The following is a 16,862-nucleotide window of genomic DNA, read 5'->3' as shown; positions in this document are numbered from 1 at the left end:
GGGTGGATGTCACAGAGATAGAGTGGGTGGGAGAGGGAGGGGTTAGTGAACACCCATAACAGAGGTGAAAGGCATCATTGAACTTCATGCTGTGTTCTTTGATTTTCAGCCACTCTGTAATTAGTTGTGAGTTGAAAAAAAGCAATGTATTCATATGTTGTAACCTTTATAATTGTATTTGTCTCCTTTCACACCATAATTATGCTTTACCTCTGGCCACACAAGATGACAGGTTGAAGATTAATGGCAGCAAAATATGACTTGACTGATGTCGAAATCACCTGCTCCTGGCTCTTGCTTCCTGATTTGGATAGAATGATCGGATTAGAGATTTACATGGGATCCCAATTCTCTGCTCTTTCTCCACAGGATTTATCTGTTGTATAAAACTTACCTATTGGTTTAGTTCTTGGAGATATCTTATGAGAAAAAAAATTAGTGACTGGACAATTTAATAGAAGTAATTTGAGTAAATAATAATAATCCTTGCATTTGATATGTCGTTGAGACGTCTCAAAGTGCTTCGTAGAATATAATCTAAATAGAATTGACTGTGTATTTTGTGGGCAAATCGCGACAGCCAATTGCACACAGTAATGTCCCACAAACAATCTTAGATTGATTGACCAAATTATTTTTGGAAGGGATTCTAACCTCTGTAACACCAATCGACTAACGAACCGGGTTCCCACTTACTGCTGGGTAAACAGAGACGTGCGGAGCAAGGAACTTGCCTAAGGTTTCGCCCCTTCCGGGAATCGAGCGAGGCTCCTTTCCCTCGTGAGGCGAGTGCCCTAATCACTATGCTACGGGACTCCATAATAGAAGTAGTTTGAGTAAATCACTGTATAGCTAAGGCACATTTATCTTTCTCCCCAATAGGATGCTGCAGAACAACCAACTGAAGAGACTTCCGAGCGAAACATTATGGGATCTTCCCAATCTTCAGTCACTGTAAGTTTTCTTGAACCGCAGCCAGCGAGTGGGAGAAAAAGATATTTAAATGAATTGCAGCTGACAAAAATCACTTTTTTTTAAGAAGGATTCCCCGATTTTCTGACTTCAGATGTAAAACGCAACTCTAGTAATCTTCAACATGCGTAAAGCAATTCAAGCAAGAGGTTATTACATTGTGTAAAGAAATGTGAACTGTTTTCGATTCCAGAGCAATTTAACTTTCACTTTAAGACGACCCCTTAATTGACCAATTAGTCCAAATGCCTCTGTTTCAGCAGCCATTATTTTTTACACATTTCTTCTATTACCTCTCTTGTGTCAATTCTACGTTGTTCAGTACCCTTTGTACTATTCCACAATATGGTATAACATGCTTCTTTCTGGTGTCAATTAAGTGGTAACGCAATTGCTGTGTCGACTCCATTCAGTGTGCATTTTGTCGACCGGCCCACTTTGCTTCCCACCAGCCAACTTTCACTGTAAAATGGACGACTTCTGGGACATTAAGTCCCGAGCGGTGCACTGGGAGCCAGCGTCTCGTTGCACACATGCTCAGTAAAGCCATTTTTGTTTGGTCAGCCGGGTGTCAGACACATGAGGAACCCCATCGCCATACTTAAGAGTATCCCAACCAAACTGAAATGTCCATGCATCCCACCTACACATGCTGATTCCAGAGATGGGTTGTTGGAATGGAATGCGCACTCTATCCCTGGAGGGACGCCTCCTACTTATCTAATTCCGGAAAGTATTAGGCGCAGGTTGGCAAGAGTGTGCGTTAACTTGGCATTGATAGCACTGAATGGCAAGCTTTTCTGCTACTTGTCCAGCTAGGACTGCCCATCTCCTTCGGGCTTTGGTTTGCAGGGTTATCAGGAGCTGAGTGGATCATTCCCTACCCCCACTGACTGATCTGCCCTCCAAGTCCTGCGATGAGCCAGGCTGGCTGGAAAGACAGTTACCTTGCCTTGCTGTAGAGCGGGGTTGGATTTTACAGGTCCCAAACACTGTGTGGTAATGAGGCTTGGTGTTATTATACTGTTGCAACAAACACTCGCTGCAAAGAAAAACAATCCTGTGCTATTAATAGAAGTACATAATTTCCAGACCAGCCACAGTAATATAGCTGAGTAATGATGAGTTATTTTTAATACAACAACAAAATTACCTTTGGATAGAGTCGGGAGGATGTCCCAAGGCGCTGGACAATCAGTGTTTCGGACACAAGCTGGGGGTCGGGATTGGGGAGGGTGAAGGGCAAAGGGGGAAGGAGGGTGACCGAAGGCACGGTCGAAGACGAGGTTCTTGAGATGGGTCTTGAAGGAGGAAGGAAGGAAGGAAGGAAGGGAGGGAGGGAGGGAGGGCGAGGCATAGGGTCTGCAGGATGGAATTCTAGAGGGTGGGGGCAGAGTAGCAGAAGGCCTGCCCGCCAATGGTAGGGCAAGCAAGGTGGGGGACGTGAAGCAGGTCAGAGCCCACTGAGCGGAAGTAGCGGGCAGGTTGGTAGAGGGTTAGGAGGTCACAGAGTTAGGGGGGAGCAAGGCAATGGATGGCTTTGAAGGTGAGGTTCAGGATCTTGAACTGTATCCTCTGTGTGATGGGAAGCCAGTGGAGTCGGGCGAGGATGGGGGTGATAACGGTTGCGCAGCCTGATACGGGAGAGGACACGGGCTGCAGAGTTCTGGTTGATCTGCAGCCTGTGGAGGGAGGAGTTGGGGAGGCCGACAAGCAGGGAGTTTGTGTAGTCGAGCCTCGATGTTATGAATGCAGCAAATTAAACATGAAGCTATTTTGATAAACATACAAGAGAATCCTTTCCAAGTAACAGTGAACTGACTGTACAGGAACAGGAAAACAGGCTAGCATTCATACGCTCAATAAACAAACATTGCCTCTGTTTCCCTTGATGCTATTCAAGCCCATTGCTTCTTAAATCAGATTAGAATGAATGTAAAAAGTAGGCTGTAGATAACAATGCCCACATCAAGCACTCAACTACAATAAATGCTGTGTCTCTTCACTCCTTACTTTTAAATTAAACTGTAATGGGCACCAACTGTACTGTTTAAAAATCTGATTGTATTCAGAGCAAGAATTCAGGCATTCAGATCTTGTGTGTCGGCCTGGCTCAGTTGGTAGCATTCTCGCCTCCGAGTCAGAAGGTTGTTTCACATAACAACAACAAAATGACATTTGTATAGCGCCTTTCACGTCGGGAAGACGCCCCAAGGCGCTGGACAGTCAGTGTTTCGGAACCGAGCTGAAGGGCGGGATCGGGGAGGGTGGAGGGCAGGGGGGGAAGGGGGATGATCAAAGGAACGGTTGAAGGGGAGGGTCTTGAAATGGATCTTGAAGAAGGCAAGGGAGAGGGCGAGGCGGAGGGACTGCGGGATGGATTTCCAGAGGGTGGGGGCAGAGTGGCTGAAGGCTCACCCGCCAATGGTGGGGCGGGCGAGGTGGGGTACATGAAGTAGGCTGGAGCCCGCTGAGAATAAGTATATATAATATATACTTATAAGCTCCAAATAAGTACTGTACTTTGAGCTCACAGTCACAGCTATCACTCCAGTGCATTAATGGACGAGATATTAAGAACATAAGAACATAAGAATTAGGAGCAGGAGTAGGCCATTCGGCCCCTCGAGCCGGCCCCGCCATTCGATAAGATCATGGCTGATCTTCTGACCTAACTCTAATTACATGCCCTATCCCCATATCCCCTAATGCCTCTGTTTTTTTAAAAATCTATCAGTCTCAGCCTTGAAGATGTTCAAGGACTGAGCATCTACAGCCTTCTGGGGTAGTGAATTCCATAAACAAGTTCTCTGTCTGCCCATTCAGGTGGGCATTGAAGAACCCAAGGAACTATTCAAAAAGAGAAGGGTGTTTCTCCCAGTGTCCTGGCCATTCATTCCTCTGGATGAAGTTGACCATTCACTTTGTGGCCATTTGTGGGACGTTGCTGTGAGCAAATTGGCTGCTGCATTCGCCTACAAAATACACAGTCACTACCATTGACCGAAAATCCTGTGAAGCTCTTTGAGATGTACAAAAGTACAATCTAAGTGTGGATCTTTTTGGATGTTTCTGCATTAATCCGATTAAGATACAGGGTTTGGCCTACGGTATTCCTAAATCCATTGCTTATTTAAGGAAGGAGATTAAATTCAGTTTCAAGTATCACTATAACATTGCATCAAAGGCGGGCAGATCCTGAATACTGAACATTTACAGTACATGTAAGAAATAACTGATGCATCGGACTGATTTGAAGGCAGTGATCTATCTGATCTCTTGAGTTCAGCTGGCTCTGAGTCAATTAATTCGTGATGTATGAAGGCCTTCAATTACAGTACTGCTTTGTGATCACTTCTAGGCATCCATATTAAGGTGTCAGCAGCTCCAATATCCTGATTAAAGGCTTGGCTTAAACATGGGTTAAAAGACCTGTCCTGTTGCCAAATTCTACTTAAGCACTGTTCAGTGTTTGAGTACTATGAAGTCTTGTAATTGTGCTGCACCTTAAACAGGGGTATTTATTCACTTAAATATTGTTTACCAGTCCGCAGATCAGCTGAAACACTTATGATTTTGCACCTTGTTGCAGAAATAAGGTGGAGCAAATCTTTGGAATGATGCCAGCTAACGTTGCTCTGACTGACTGAAATCATAGTTGTACACAGCAAAACCAAATACTTAATTACTGGTCATAGAATGATCATTTAGATGTCAATCTGGCTCTGTTGGTAGCACTCCTGAGTCTCAGTCAAAAGGTTGTGGGTTCAAGCTTCACCTTTGGACTTTGAACTCACAGTCTGGGCTGACACTCCAATGCAGTGCTGGGGTGGTGCTGTGTGCTCAGAGGTGCCATCCTTCAGATGAGACATTGAACTAAGTCCTGTCTGCCTGTTCAGATAAACGTTAAAGATCCCATCGCACTGTTTGAAAAGAGAAGCGAGTGTCTCCTGGTGTCCTGACCAACAATCCTCCAGATAACATGGGTCATTTTCTCGCTAGCTTTTACCCTCTGTAAGTTCCAGAACTGCCTCTTGCCTTTAAGAAGAAGAGAAACTAAACTAAAATCCCATCCAATGTCCTAAATCCCTCCAAGGCTAGTCTCCAGTGCTACCTTGTTCAGAGTCGAAGAAAAAGAAAGTGGTAGAGGCGAGACTCAAAAGGGTTGTGATTCCATTCAGGCATTCAATAGAAACAGATAAACCGCCACTGATAAGGTCCAGTTCATCGCTGGACCTACCGCCTGTATCTTCTTCCACACTGAGCTCCTATCCCCCCAGTAGGATGCACCAAGACAGTGAAACAAGAGAACACAGGTTTCGAATTGCAATTTCAACAACGCCGATGACAGCTTACATTTATATCACGCCGGATGGCGTCTCGGAGGACAGACACCAAGAAATTTTTCTTTACCCGGGGGCAATTAACAACTCAAACAGGTGTTTGAGGCCAGGACAGCGTACTCATTTGAAGAACAGCTTGATGCTGTGATGGTTAAAACGGTCGGGCTATGGAGGTACACAGAGCGATACAGCTCAGAAACAAGCTTTTCAGCCCAGCTTTGACAAGTCTTCTCATCCCTATTATGACTGTTATATATACATGGTTATAGTGGATTCTGCGGATACTTGTGGTATGTTTTAGAGGTAAACTCTGTTGAATTATTTTAGTGAATGAGGCTAGACATAAAAAGAACGGAAGCTCTGAAGGGGAAGTGTGAGAAACTGTGACTTGTCAGAACAGATGAATCAGAAAAGGATACAGATCAGACAGTAATTTGATCTCATCTTCTTTGGCTTAGCGTTAAATATAGGATAGGATTTTACTTTGGCACCTGTGTTGTTCAGGGTTTAAGTCAGATCTTATTCTGATTTCACACACATTCAGAAGGCATGAATGCATCCCTTTTCCATAATCTGGTAAGGAATAGAGAGTTGCAATTTTCTACGGGTACAAACATAAACATTTGCAGCACAAAAGAAGGCTATTTGGCCATCGTGTCTATTTATTTTCTAAGTCACCCTTCACTGATCACGTTATCCAGCTCTTTCCCCACATAACCTTCGAGTTTTATTCTTCAGATATTTATTCGGTTCCCTTTGGAATGATTCTAGACAGTTTTCTGTAAGTGCCATTAAGACCTTACAGACAACTAACTTCAAACTACATGTCTGTTTGTGGGACACTAATGTGCGCAAATTGGCTCCTGCGCTTACTCACAAATACATAGTCACTACACTTTACAGTGAAATCCTGTGAACCGCTTTGAGCTGTTCAATGACATAATAAGGCACTATATCAAATTGCAAGTATATTATTATTATTCTAACGTTGAGGCTAAATTCAAAATGTTCCAAATTCTGGATTGTTGTAAAATGCAACATAAAGAGAGTCAATCTGAGCCCAGGTAGAATTTCTCCCCCAGAAAACAGAGATCAACAAAAAACCTCTATGAATAGATGCCAACATCTATTAATCAGTGTACAAAGGACTGTTATCCTAGTGTAAGATTAAATTTCCATTATGGAAGTGGATGGCATTTTACGAGCTGAATGATTGATATGCATCAACTGCACAATAAACTAACGAATAATAAACAAATAAATTGCACAATATTCTAAGAGGCCCACAACGTCAAGCAAGATGTGCTTGATTTTGTGGTCTGGATTCGACCATTTGGTTTGGACGGAGAAAAAGTCCAAGGTCAGAATGCTATAAAAACAACAAACACAGATTTACTGTTTAGCCATTGTATTGTAGTGTTACAGACTTGATTTCTTAGAAGTGTCAGATCTGTGTCGAGAACTTTAAGGCTGCATCCCTTGCAATGGATCCTTCTCCCAGGCGGAAGAGTCATCTACTGTTTAACCTGTGTTTCCTTTCCTGAATTTTAATACCTCAATCAAATCCCCGCTTCAACCTCCTCTACTCCAAGCATTATAACCCAATCTGTCCAACATCTTATAGCTAAGTCCCTTCAGCCCAGGTATTAATCTAGTGAAGCATCACAAGACACCCTACAAGACTTCTTAACATTGGGTGCCCAAAACTGAACCTAGTGCTCTAAATGAGGTCTGACTAGTGCTCTGTATCCCTGGAGAAACACCTCCTTACTTTATGTAATGAAGACCTGCGGCCGATTTGCCTTACTAACTGCTTTCTTCACCTGCACACTAGATTTTAATGAATCGTGTTTCTTGAACCCTGAGATCCCTCTACTCATCTTGGCCTTTCAACAGCAACAACAGCACCCTTAACTTGCATTTATATAGTGCTCCTCACAGCATCTCAGAGTGCGAAACAGTGGCGGAGCCTGACTTTCAGTAACATTTGAGCATGAATAGAAAAAGCTTCTCTCGCTTTACCTTTTCATTCCCTTGGAATTAAATTTGCAGCAGTGCTCTGGATGTACAAGCTGATTTGAACAAATTGCTGAGAGAGCAATTAAGACAAAGAGATTGATGCTACAAGCCAATTAAGTTGCGCAACTTAATAATTTTACGCTGACTTTGATGACATGAATACAGGAATAAGTAGGCGGAAAGTTCACAAATTGCAGCATGCTGTGCCTTTGGCAGAGAATATTGGGTAATACAACATGCATCAATCGTCATTGCCATTGAATTGTCCAAGGAGTGAAGGGATGAACTGGAGCCTACTGCAGCAAGCAGAGGTCTCCGCTCAAAATTGTGAGGATATCTACAGAGCCCCACAATATCCAATGCAGATCTCATTGATCCTGACATCTCACCTTAGCAGTGCTCATATGGATTAAAAATGGGAATATTAGTGTCAGATTCTGAAGCCAACAGTAATGAGAAATTCCAAGAATACTTCATAAACACCTGGCTGAGTAAGTAGCTAAATTGCCTCCGCCCAGACTATGGCAGATGCTTCTCTTGAGTTGATCACGGGAAGGTGCACACCTAAGGCTTATTATCCATCCCTATGGGAAAGACTTTAATGTAAGCATGGATAATATGAGAACTCAGGGGATGGGGAATCTGTTTTGAGTTAAGAACCCAACTGCACATTAACACAGATTATGGTTGTTCAACTAGGATGTATCTGGATTAGGTAGTATTTTCATACTTCTTTTATAAGAATTTCCAACGAGCGACGCTACAGGCTGTTTACCATTATGTTTAATGACCTCGGCCAATTCTTGGGAAAGCTGCGGGAGAATTCACCACTTATACACGGATACATCTATCCATTGCCAAACCCACGCAGTAGCATTGGTTAAAGAGTCTGACTCCACATGCTCACTCTTCCAGGTGGAGGATTGTACTGGCTCGGTAACCAATGCTTTGCAATGAAAGAGGCAGAGGAGAGAAAAGAAGAAAAATCGGAGGGATTGGAATAATCATTTTCATCTCTCTCACTCTCCTGCCTTCTTAGGCTTCCTACGTGAAGTGAGTTTTGAGCAGTTCTGGTGTCTTCAAGGTAGCTCCATAATCATCAGTGTCACTTTGAGAAGTCACGGGATGGTTCACTGGAGTGGGAAATGGAAATGTCACAGTGTGAAAGCTGCTCTCCTTGAGATTAAGTGCTCTGAGACGCTACACAGTGTGAAGGATGCTATATATAAATGCAAGTTGCTGCTGTTGCTGGAGACCAACTTGCTTGAGGAAGTTTCATGCTACAGCTGGCCGGTGCTATAACTGATCTAGAAGCACTTGATATCTACACCGGGTTCCCCAAATGGGAAAGTGTTTAATCTTTTAGTGGAAACGCATCTCGTCTAGACCACACTCAAAACATTTTAAGGAGGGGGAGGGAGTGTGCGGGGGTGGGTGGGGGGTAAGTCAGGAAAGGTAAGTGATGTAACTGTATTTGGCAATAATTACAGGTTTGACTAAATATATGCAAAGCAATTTGCCCCTGTTGACCCCGAGCCCTTGGGTTCAATTGTAATCAATGTGCAGCTGCATCATGTAAATCACTGCCTGTGGTGCGTAATGTACACAGACATTTTAACACTTGCTTCTGAGCATGGGGCAATTTGTTGAATGTTGTGCCCAAACTTGGCGTGGGGTGAAACGCCGAACTATTTGCAGACCTAAAATCAGACATTTCCTGAATGGAAAGAGACAGCACTGCAGCATGCTGTGCCTTTGGGCTCTCGCTCTCTTCTCCCCCACCTCACAGCGCAATACCTTGTTTCGCTGTTTTGCTTAAAAACCCCACCTAAACCAAGTGAGTTACAGAGATTTTACTGGCGTGTTGTGTCACCCGGAATGAAATCCTAAAAATTTGCTTTTAAACTTGTTCAGATTGTACGGAACTCGGGGAAAGGCAAAAAAAAATACTCTTTGAATCACGCCAGGAATCCAATCAAAATTTATTGCTGAAGTCGAGGTTAAAGTATGGCAATATAAAACTTAAAAGGTTGAGCTACTTAAACACTAGACACGTTTTATCAAAGCCATCTCGCTGGCCTTTTTTTTTAGTAAATAAAAACGCTTTGCATCCAAAAAGGAGTTTGCTTGCAGCAGTAACTGTCAGTTATACATTGATGCATGCAAGACATTGATTTACTTATTCTGCCATTTAAAAAAAAACACACATGAGAATCTGGTTCATTCTATGTTAAGAACCGAGGCTCAAGTCTTGGAGCTTGACTGTTCTGTAGCAAAGACATACAAGTTTGCAGTGGTTAGTTCATGAAGGCGTTTCTTTGGTTTACTTACCCAAAAGATAGATAGATTAATTGATTGATGGATAATACATATGCAATGCGGTGTTATATAATTGTTCTGTTTCACTGAAGAAGTTCTAATATGTGGGTGTGTAAATTCTTTCTCCGAAAGTTACAGCGCTTTAGGACATAGAGATTATTAAGTGTTGCCATTACATTAAATACATTGGCACTGTAAAACACTGAAAGGCTTTGAAGGATTTCAATCCACAATGTGGCACAAAAAAAGGTTTAGACTGAGTTCTGCACATTCACCTGGATACCTTTGATCTGCTTTAAAATAATGTTTAAGCCTGTTCTGTGAAACGCATAAATTAATATCAAAGGTGGATGAAAGGAAACTTTTAGACTACTTATTGCCTAAAGAGATGGTAAAAATTTAACTAAGCTCCCAAGGGCTTCACTTGAAACTGGTTACTCAAGCTTATTGCCTTTGATCATCTGTTGGGGTTTCACAATTCATAATTATCAACCTGTGCAAACTGAGCGAGCATCTGGGCTTGTATTAAATCCTTCGATTTAGTGAGTTGCTTGGAATTCTAGCAATGGCTTCAGTCTCTCAAACTTCAGTTTATTGGGACACAGAGGTGCTAAATATTTCTGTTGTAAGACTGCAAACAAATCATTGTTTCGCTTTGCTGCACCTCAAAGCTGGCTTCTAATGTACTGTACACTGACGATTGTGATCTGTATCAGCCAGCGAGAGTTTCAAAGAGGAAGAAACTCGCATTGTTCCCCCGTGAATAACCATTTTGCGTTCGCCTGAAAATACACAGTCACTACACTATCCTGTAAAATCCTGTGAAGCGCTTTGGAGAGCATGGGACAAGACATTATAGTGAAAGGAAGGATTTTTTTTAATGTGGAACATTGCTGTTCGCAAACTGTATAACTCTTGTTTGCCTACAAGACTGTAAAGTCACCACACTTTACAGTAAATCCTGTGAAGTACTTTGAGATGTTCCTCCTGATGTGAATGCATTGTAATCAAAGATTTTATTATTATTATTATTATGCCCAGAATTTACAAGCTCCTATCGCAACTAGCGAGGATTAGCTTGGAGGGCGTGCAAATCAAGTCAAACATGGAGAAATGATTAAATTTAATAGCAAATTGCTTTATAAGGTCCCAACGAATTCAGATGGTTGATTGGAAATCGTTCTATCTCATAATCAGTTGACTAAGACTCAATCAAGGGTGTTTGCCACAAGAGGGCAGTCACTCCAGAGGACTTGTGTGCCAAGTAATCAGTTGCCTATTGCTAGGACACCTCAGGAATTGCCTCAGCAATATCTTGGCTGTTTGCAGGACATTACTGTGTGCAAGGTGGCTCCCAAAATCACAGTGCCTACACTGGCCACTGGCACAATAAAATACCGTGAAGCTCATTGAGACATCCTTCCAACGTGAACAGAGTGACATTGAATGTATTCTTGGAGCAGACAATTCCTACCGGTTGGTGGGACTCCCCTTTGGTTACTGGAAAGAGTTCCCATGTAGATTCTCATTACTGGCCACAGTAATCCCATACTGGCCACAGTAATATTCCTACATCAAAAATAGTGCTGGAGAAACTGTTTCATATCGTTTACTAGACGTTGAGAGCAATGAAAATAAGGGTGGGGGTTGCATTATGCGCCATGGTACATTGCTCCAGATTACTGCTTTTAAAAGCAAATGACTGGATGAATAAGACAATAATAATCCTTGCATTTGATAGGATGAAACAATATTGTATTTGTTTCAGCGAGACATTTTTTCAGTGAGTTCATGCCAGCTCTAAGGGACGGTTCAGCATCATTTTGTTGTCATGGTTGATTGGAATGGGGACCTTAACAGAGCCAGCCTGATGTTGATCATTGCTGCGCAAGAGTCATTTAACTTGACATTTTAATATTGGCAGAAGGGTTGAGTGATGAAAGCTAGAGAACAGGCAGCCAGACAGGCTGGCTGGCTGATGTTTTTGGAATATGGCTCCATCTTGCCGAGTGAGTTCCTATTTATTAATGTGCGCTTTATCAGCAAAGCAAACCTCACTCACTTCAAAGAGCTTCGCTATCCCTTACCTGCAGTGGAAGCCTGAGCCTTAACAGGGGGAACAAGATACATGCTATGCAGCTAACTCTTTGGAGAGTGACTGACTATACTATAAGGAGGCATCATTTGAAATTTCATTGCAAGAAATAAGGCATATTCCTCTTTAGATCGAAATACGAAATGCTTCTTTCTACCTGTAGTTGTTGTATGACAGCTTTGACAGTCATGCACAGTGATAGATGGCTGTTAGCAGAATGCTTTCCTGTTTTTGCAGCTGAAGTTAACAGATGGGTTGTCTGTCATTACCCCAGATTACTGCAATCCATCAATTCAGCCAGATCCAGTTTGGAGGCCGCAGTCAATTTGTTGACAGCAAGTTGACATTTTTGCAGGAGAAGACAAGCGCTCCCCTTGTCATGTCAGCAGACGGTGACTTTGATCTCCCAAAGTGGCTCTGCATTGAAACGTGGAAACATCCACCGCTTCTGACCCAGTGCTCCCTACGGCTATCAATGGAAAATTAGGATGACAGAAAGCCAGCAAGTGCCTGCCCTGGAGGCAGTGAGGAGAGGTCAAAGATTAAGACAGATATTTTCTGGCCAGCTCCATCACAGAGCGCATGCTCCTGACAAGCTGATTTACGCCCTTGTGAAATGTATTGCTGGTTGTAGGTAATTTGTTTCCAAATAATCTGTGATATTCCCAATGCAAAAAAAATTCTATAGTAAATAATTTACTCTGGATCTTTTCTTATTATGTATTGGAAGTTTCTAGATTCCACCTCCAGAACCTTTTAATGTACCGTTTGATTCTTTTTTTTAGTTTCGCACACAAAATACACAGTCAGTTCACTTTACATGGAATTCTGTAGCTCAGTGGTTAGAGCACTCGCCTCGCAAGAAAGAGAGCTGGGTTCGATTCCTGTCAGGACAAAACCTTAGGGCAAGTTTCTTTGCTCCACACGTCTGATAATAATCCCTTAAGAAAAAACAAACAATAATAATTTGGTCGCTTCGATCCACAACTGTTGTGAGACACTGCTGTGTGCAATTGGCTGCCGCGTTTCGCCCACAAATGTACAGTCAATTCACTTTACAGCAAATGTTCTGTGACGCGCTTTGAGACGTCTAGAAGACATGAAAAGTGCTATATCAAATGCAAGGATTATTATTATTTACAGTATACTCTGTGAAGCGCTTTGAGACATCTTGAATACGTGATAAGGCGCTGTATCAAATGCAATGATTATTATTATATTAGGGGTAGAGGGAGAGAGAGAGAGAGGTCAAATGCATGGGAGGGTTGATTTAAGAGGTGCTTTCACTTTTGAACTTTCTTTCATAACATGTTTGTCAGTGCGTGTCCAGAATATGGCTTTAGAAACTAATACCGGATCCGTAAAAAAATAACTCACATAAGAAAAAAAGATTTTTAGGGGATTCAAGTCACCATTCAAGCAGCAGGAAATGGGGAACACAGCTGTGCCCACATTATAATTATCTTGTGCAGGAATCAAATCACCTGAATCGTTAATATCAACAGTGGGAAGAAAGAGTGAGAGTTATGTGGCTCAAACAGATGAAATGACTGGTAACATACGCATTTCAGCTGAAGCTTCTTTTGCTCAATTTGTTTTGTACTTCTCTGAAAGTCGGGACAGAATGAGGCTGTTCGGCCCATTGAACCTGCACTGGCTTTCAGAGCAAGGTGTCTATTGAATCCCACTGCCCTGCCTTACCCTATTCCTCTTCAAGCCTCTACGTGACATGATACCCACTTCATTCATCCAGAGAGACATCTGTGGGAACAGTTGTCTTTCCAGGAAGTAGAGCTTTAATGATATCCACACATTTGACAATAAAAACATCTGCAAAGGTTTCTCCCTGAGAGAGCGAGAATGAGCCCACAGCTTACACACTCAAGTGTGCGGTTGCCCCGGGGACAGGGAGAGAATCCGCTTCATGTAAAGCAAAAAGGTAAGGAATTTGAGGGGTCAGCGTGTGTTTCAGGTGGAAATGGTGTTCTCAGTGACAATCCAGAGGCTTTTTTTTTCTTGCGTTGGATGGGAAAGGGTTAACAGTTCCATTGCCTTAAACCCTCCCTTGTCCTGACTTAATGATAAGTCGACTCATTGATTTGCCTCGGACGCAAATTTTTCATCAATAATTAAATTTGATTTGTTTAGTTCCTGTCTTGCCTTTGATTTTGAAGTTGGAATCATGTCAGTGTCACTTTTTTGCAGCTTGTACCCAGTCAGCCAACACGAGCAAAAACAAGTTGCATTTATATAGCAGGCCCTCACACAGGGCAGCCTCCCAGAGGATTTGATAGTGGCATCAATTTACATTCATATAGCAGCCATTCACACGGGGTGGCATCTCCGAGCCCGTAATCTGACGCCAAGCCAGGGAGAGAGCAGGGGCTGGAAGGTGATCGTTGGCACGGTCACAAAGGAATGTCTTCAGGTGTAATCTGAAGAGAGGCAAAGAGAGGGATTGAGGGAGGTTATTTTCAGAGGTTTGGGATGCAGTGGCTGAAAGCATGGCTGCCGATGGTGGAGGGAAGGAGTTGAACGACCCACAGAAGGCCCGATCATCAATCATCAGGAATTGTGGTAGACACTCTTTTTATTGAGCCATGGTTGCGACGTTAAGGGATTTTCCCTTGTTTCAGTCTCAGCAGTAAAATCCTGCCAAGCGCTTTGAGATATCTCGACGATGCGAGGAAGCACTGCATAATCAAATGCATGGATAATTATTATTATTATTACAACCACAATGACTTAAATCCTTAAAGATACAAACAGCGGGGAGCAGGGATTCTTCCCACTCAGCTCCTGCTAACCCTGGAAGCCAAAGCCCTAACTGGTAGGTTGGTCCTCGCTGGACACGCAGTGTGCAAGCAGCTTGCCAGAGTAAAGATACTGTGGAAAGATTTTTTTTTTAATTGATTCAACATTTGGCACATAATTCACAGGACTCTGGAAACCTAATACCGTATCGGGAGTTTTCAAACCAGAAAACGCCTACTTCACACGAAACGTTTTAACTTTGGAAGAAGTAATCTGTTTTGTCAAATTTTCTTTTTATCTTAATCAATGGACCGTTCTGTGAAATCCACCAACGGGTATAATTACTTTCAAAACATAGGTTGTGGGGCATTTGCGAGCGCTATGCTATTTCTTAACAAGTCTCTACGGATTTGTCTTTGAAGATCGCATTGGGGTAATACATTTTCAAAAGTTGACATTGCTTTTTTGTCATATGTGGAAAGTGTTCCTAATTAATATAATTACTGTCTCCCTACTGCCAGCTCTCATAAATCACCCTCCGCCACGTTTCGGAACGGACTCGCTGGGTTTGATCTGACTCAGGAAAGGTGTCCGTCTAAAGCGCCTGTTATGAAGCCAAGTGTTGCAGATGGGAACAGCTTTTTAATGCGTAGAGTTCCACACACTGCTGCAGTCGTGTTTGACCCGACTAATGTGTGCCACTGAGCCACCACACCCCTACTTATGATGATTAACAGGTAGATTGGCTGGACAAGCAGCAGGAAAGCTTGCCAGACAGCGATATTAATGGCAAGCTATGCGGTTTTAGCTGGATAGACTCCAGCAGTTATCCCAGCACACACTCTGGGGTCTCCAAGTCTTGCCAACCTGCACTTAACACTTTCCAGAATTAGGTAAGCAGGAAGTGTCCCTCCAGGGAGTGTGAGAGTAGCGCATGCCATTCCAACAGTCTTTCTCTGGGATTTCCATGTGTAGGTGGGATGCATGGAATTCTCAGTTTGGTTTCGATACTCCTAAGCATGTGTCAGACACACGTCCTGACCTCCCAAAAATTGCTCTTGTACGGATTGCCAATTACAAACTGCCGATGCTCTTGTTAATACAGTGAGTGGGGTTTTGCTTTGTGCCATGAGTTGACTTGGGGGGGCATTGAAGCTGATTTTTAACATGAGTAATTGCAACAGAACTGAATGTATCATTATGGTTCACGCAATGATTTTGTTAACTATTTGCGTACATTAAAAGACTGCCAAAAAAAATTGCTTTCAGCAAGATTACAATTTTTTAAGATACAACATTCCCTTGTGCAGGTGAGGCAAATTACAGTTTACACCCGACATTTTATTTAATATTATTTAATAAATCACATTTAATTACAGTTTAATTGCATTTGATTTACTGAAATCTGTTTAATTGAGTGGGTTTCAGGCTTGGGCTTGCTGTATGCTTAAACAGTGATTTGTGCTGCTCAATCTTAGATTCGATTGCAGTGTCCGAAAATACGGTGATATGACTGACAATGTTAAATTTAAACCTCAGGGTCGGGCAACCTGTTAAATTACACTGATGGGCAAAACTGTAATGTGTAAGGGAGATGGTCTAATGATTATCTATATTACTGTGTCTGTAGCAAAAAAAAATTGTTTATGGCTGAGACTCGTGAGAGATTTGTAGAAACTGAAACGATCCAGGAAAGACAAAATGGGAGAGTCGCTAATTTAAAATAAATGGCTGACACCAATGTGACAGAGGTTGGAAACTCATCTAAAGAAACTAATCAAGTCCTGTCCTTCAGATTAATCTGTTCTACTTGAACTCTCCAGTACTGTATATACTGTAAGACATTAAACCGAGGTCCCATCTCCCTGTTCAGGTGGACTTTCGAAGATCCCACAGCACTATTCAATTAGTCATTCACTACAGGGCAGTTTATGGGACATTGCTGAGTGCAAATTGACTGCGCATTTGCCAACAAAATTCACAGTAGCATCAATTTATGGTAAATCCTGTGAAGCGCCCTGAATGAGACACGAGGATTATTATTATTTTTAGTATTAATAATAATAATCCTTGCATTTGATGTAACGCCTCATCACTGTGCACAACTGGTTGCCGCACAAATTTTATAGTCAATTCACTTCAGTTACAGTGTATTCTGTGAATCGCTTTGAGACATCTCGAAGACTTGATAAGGCATTATATTAAATGCATTATTATTATTTATCACGCATGCCTCAAAGTGCTTCACAGGATATATTGTAAAGTGGATTGACTGCATCTTGTGGGCGAAACTCCCATTTTTTAAAAAAAATTACCTCACAACAGTGTTTGCTTATTATTTTGCAGTGAGCTTTGTCATA

The 16,862-nt window shown here is 42.3% G+C and overlaps 1 protein-coding gene across 1 annotated transcript in view; it reads left to right on the top strand.

Moving 5' to 3' along the window:
• LOC103179094 (leucine-rich repeat-containing G-protein coupled receptor 6) overlaps nucleotides 1–16,862 on the top strand; it is a 126,825-nt gene that overhangs the window by 80,297 nt on the left and 29,666 nt on the right. The window contains exon 4 of the mRNA XM_007894185.2: nucleotides 883–954. Coding sequence (XP_007892376.1) covers nucleotides 883–954 — 72 coding nt within the window. The remainder of the gene's footprint in view (nucleotides 1–882; nucleotides 955–16,862) is intronic.

This window comes from Callorhinchus milii, unplaced genomic scaffold (genome assembly GCF_018977255.1).
Source record: "Callorhinchus milii isolate IMCB2004 unplaced genomic scaffold, IMCB_Cmil_1.0 Scaffold19, whole genome shotgun sequence".
Lineage (NCBI taxonomy): Eukaryota > Metazoa > Chordata > Chondrichthyes > Chimaeriformes > Callorhinchidae > Callorhinchus > Callorhinchus milii.
This window is presented reverse-complemented; position numbering and strand designations above follow the sequence as displayed.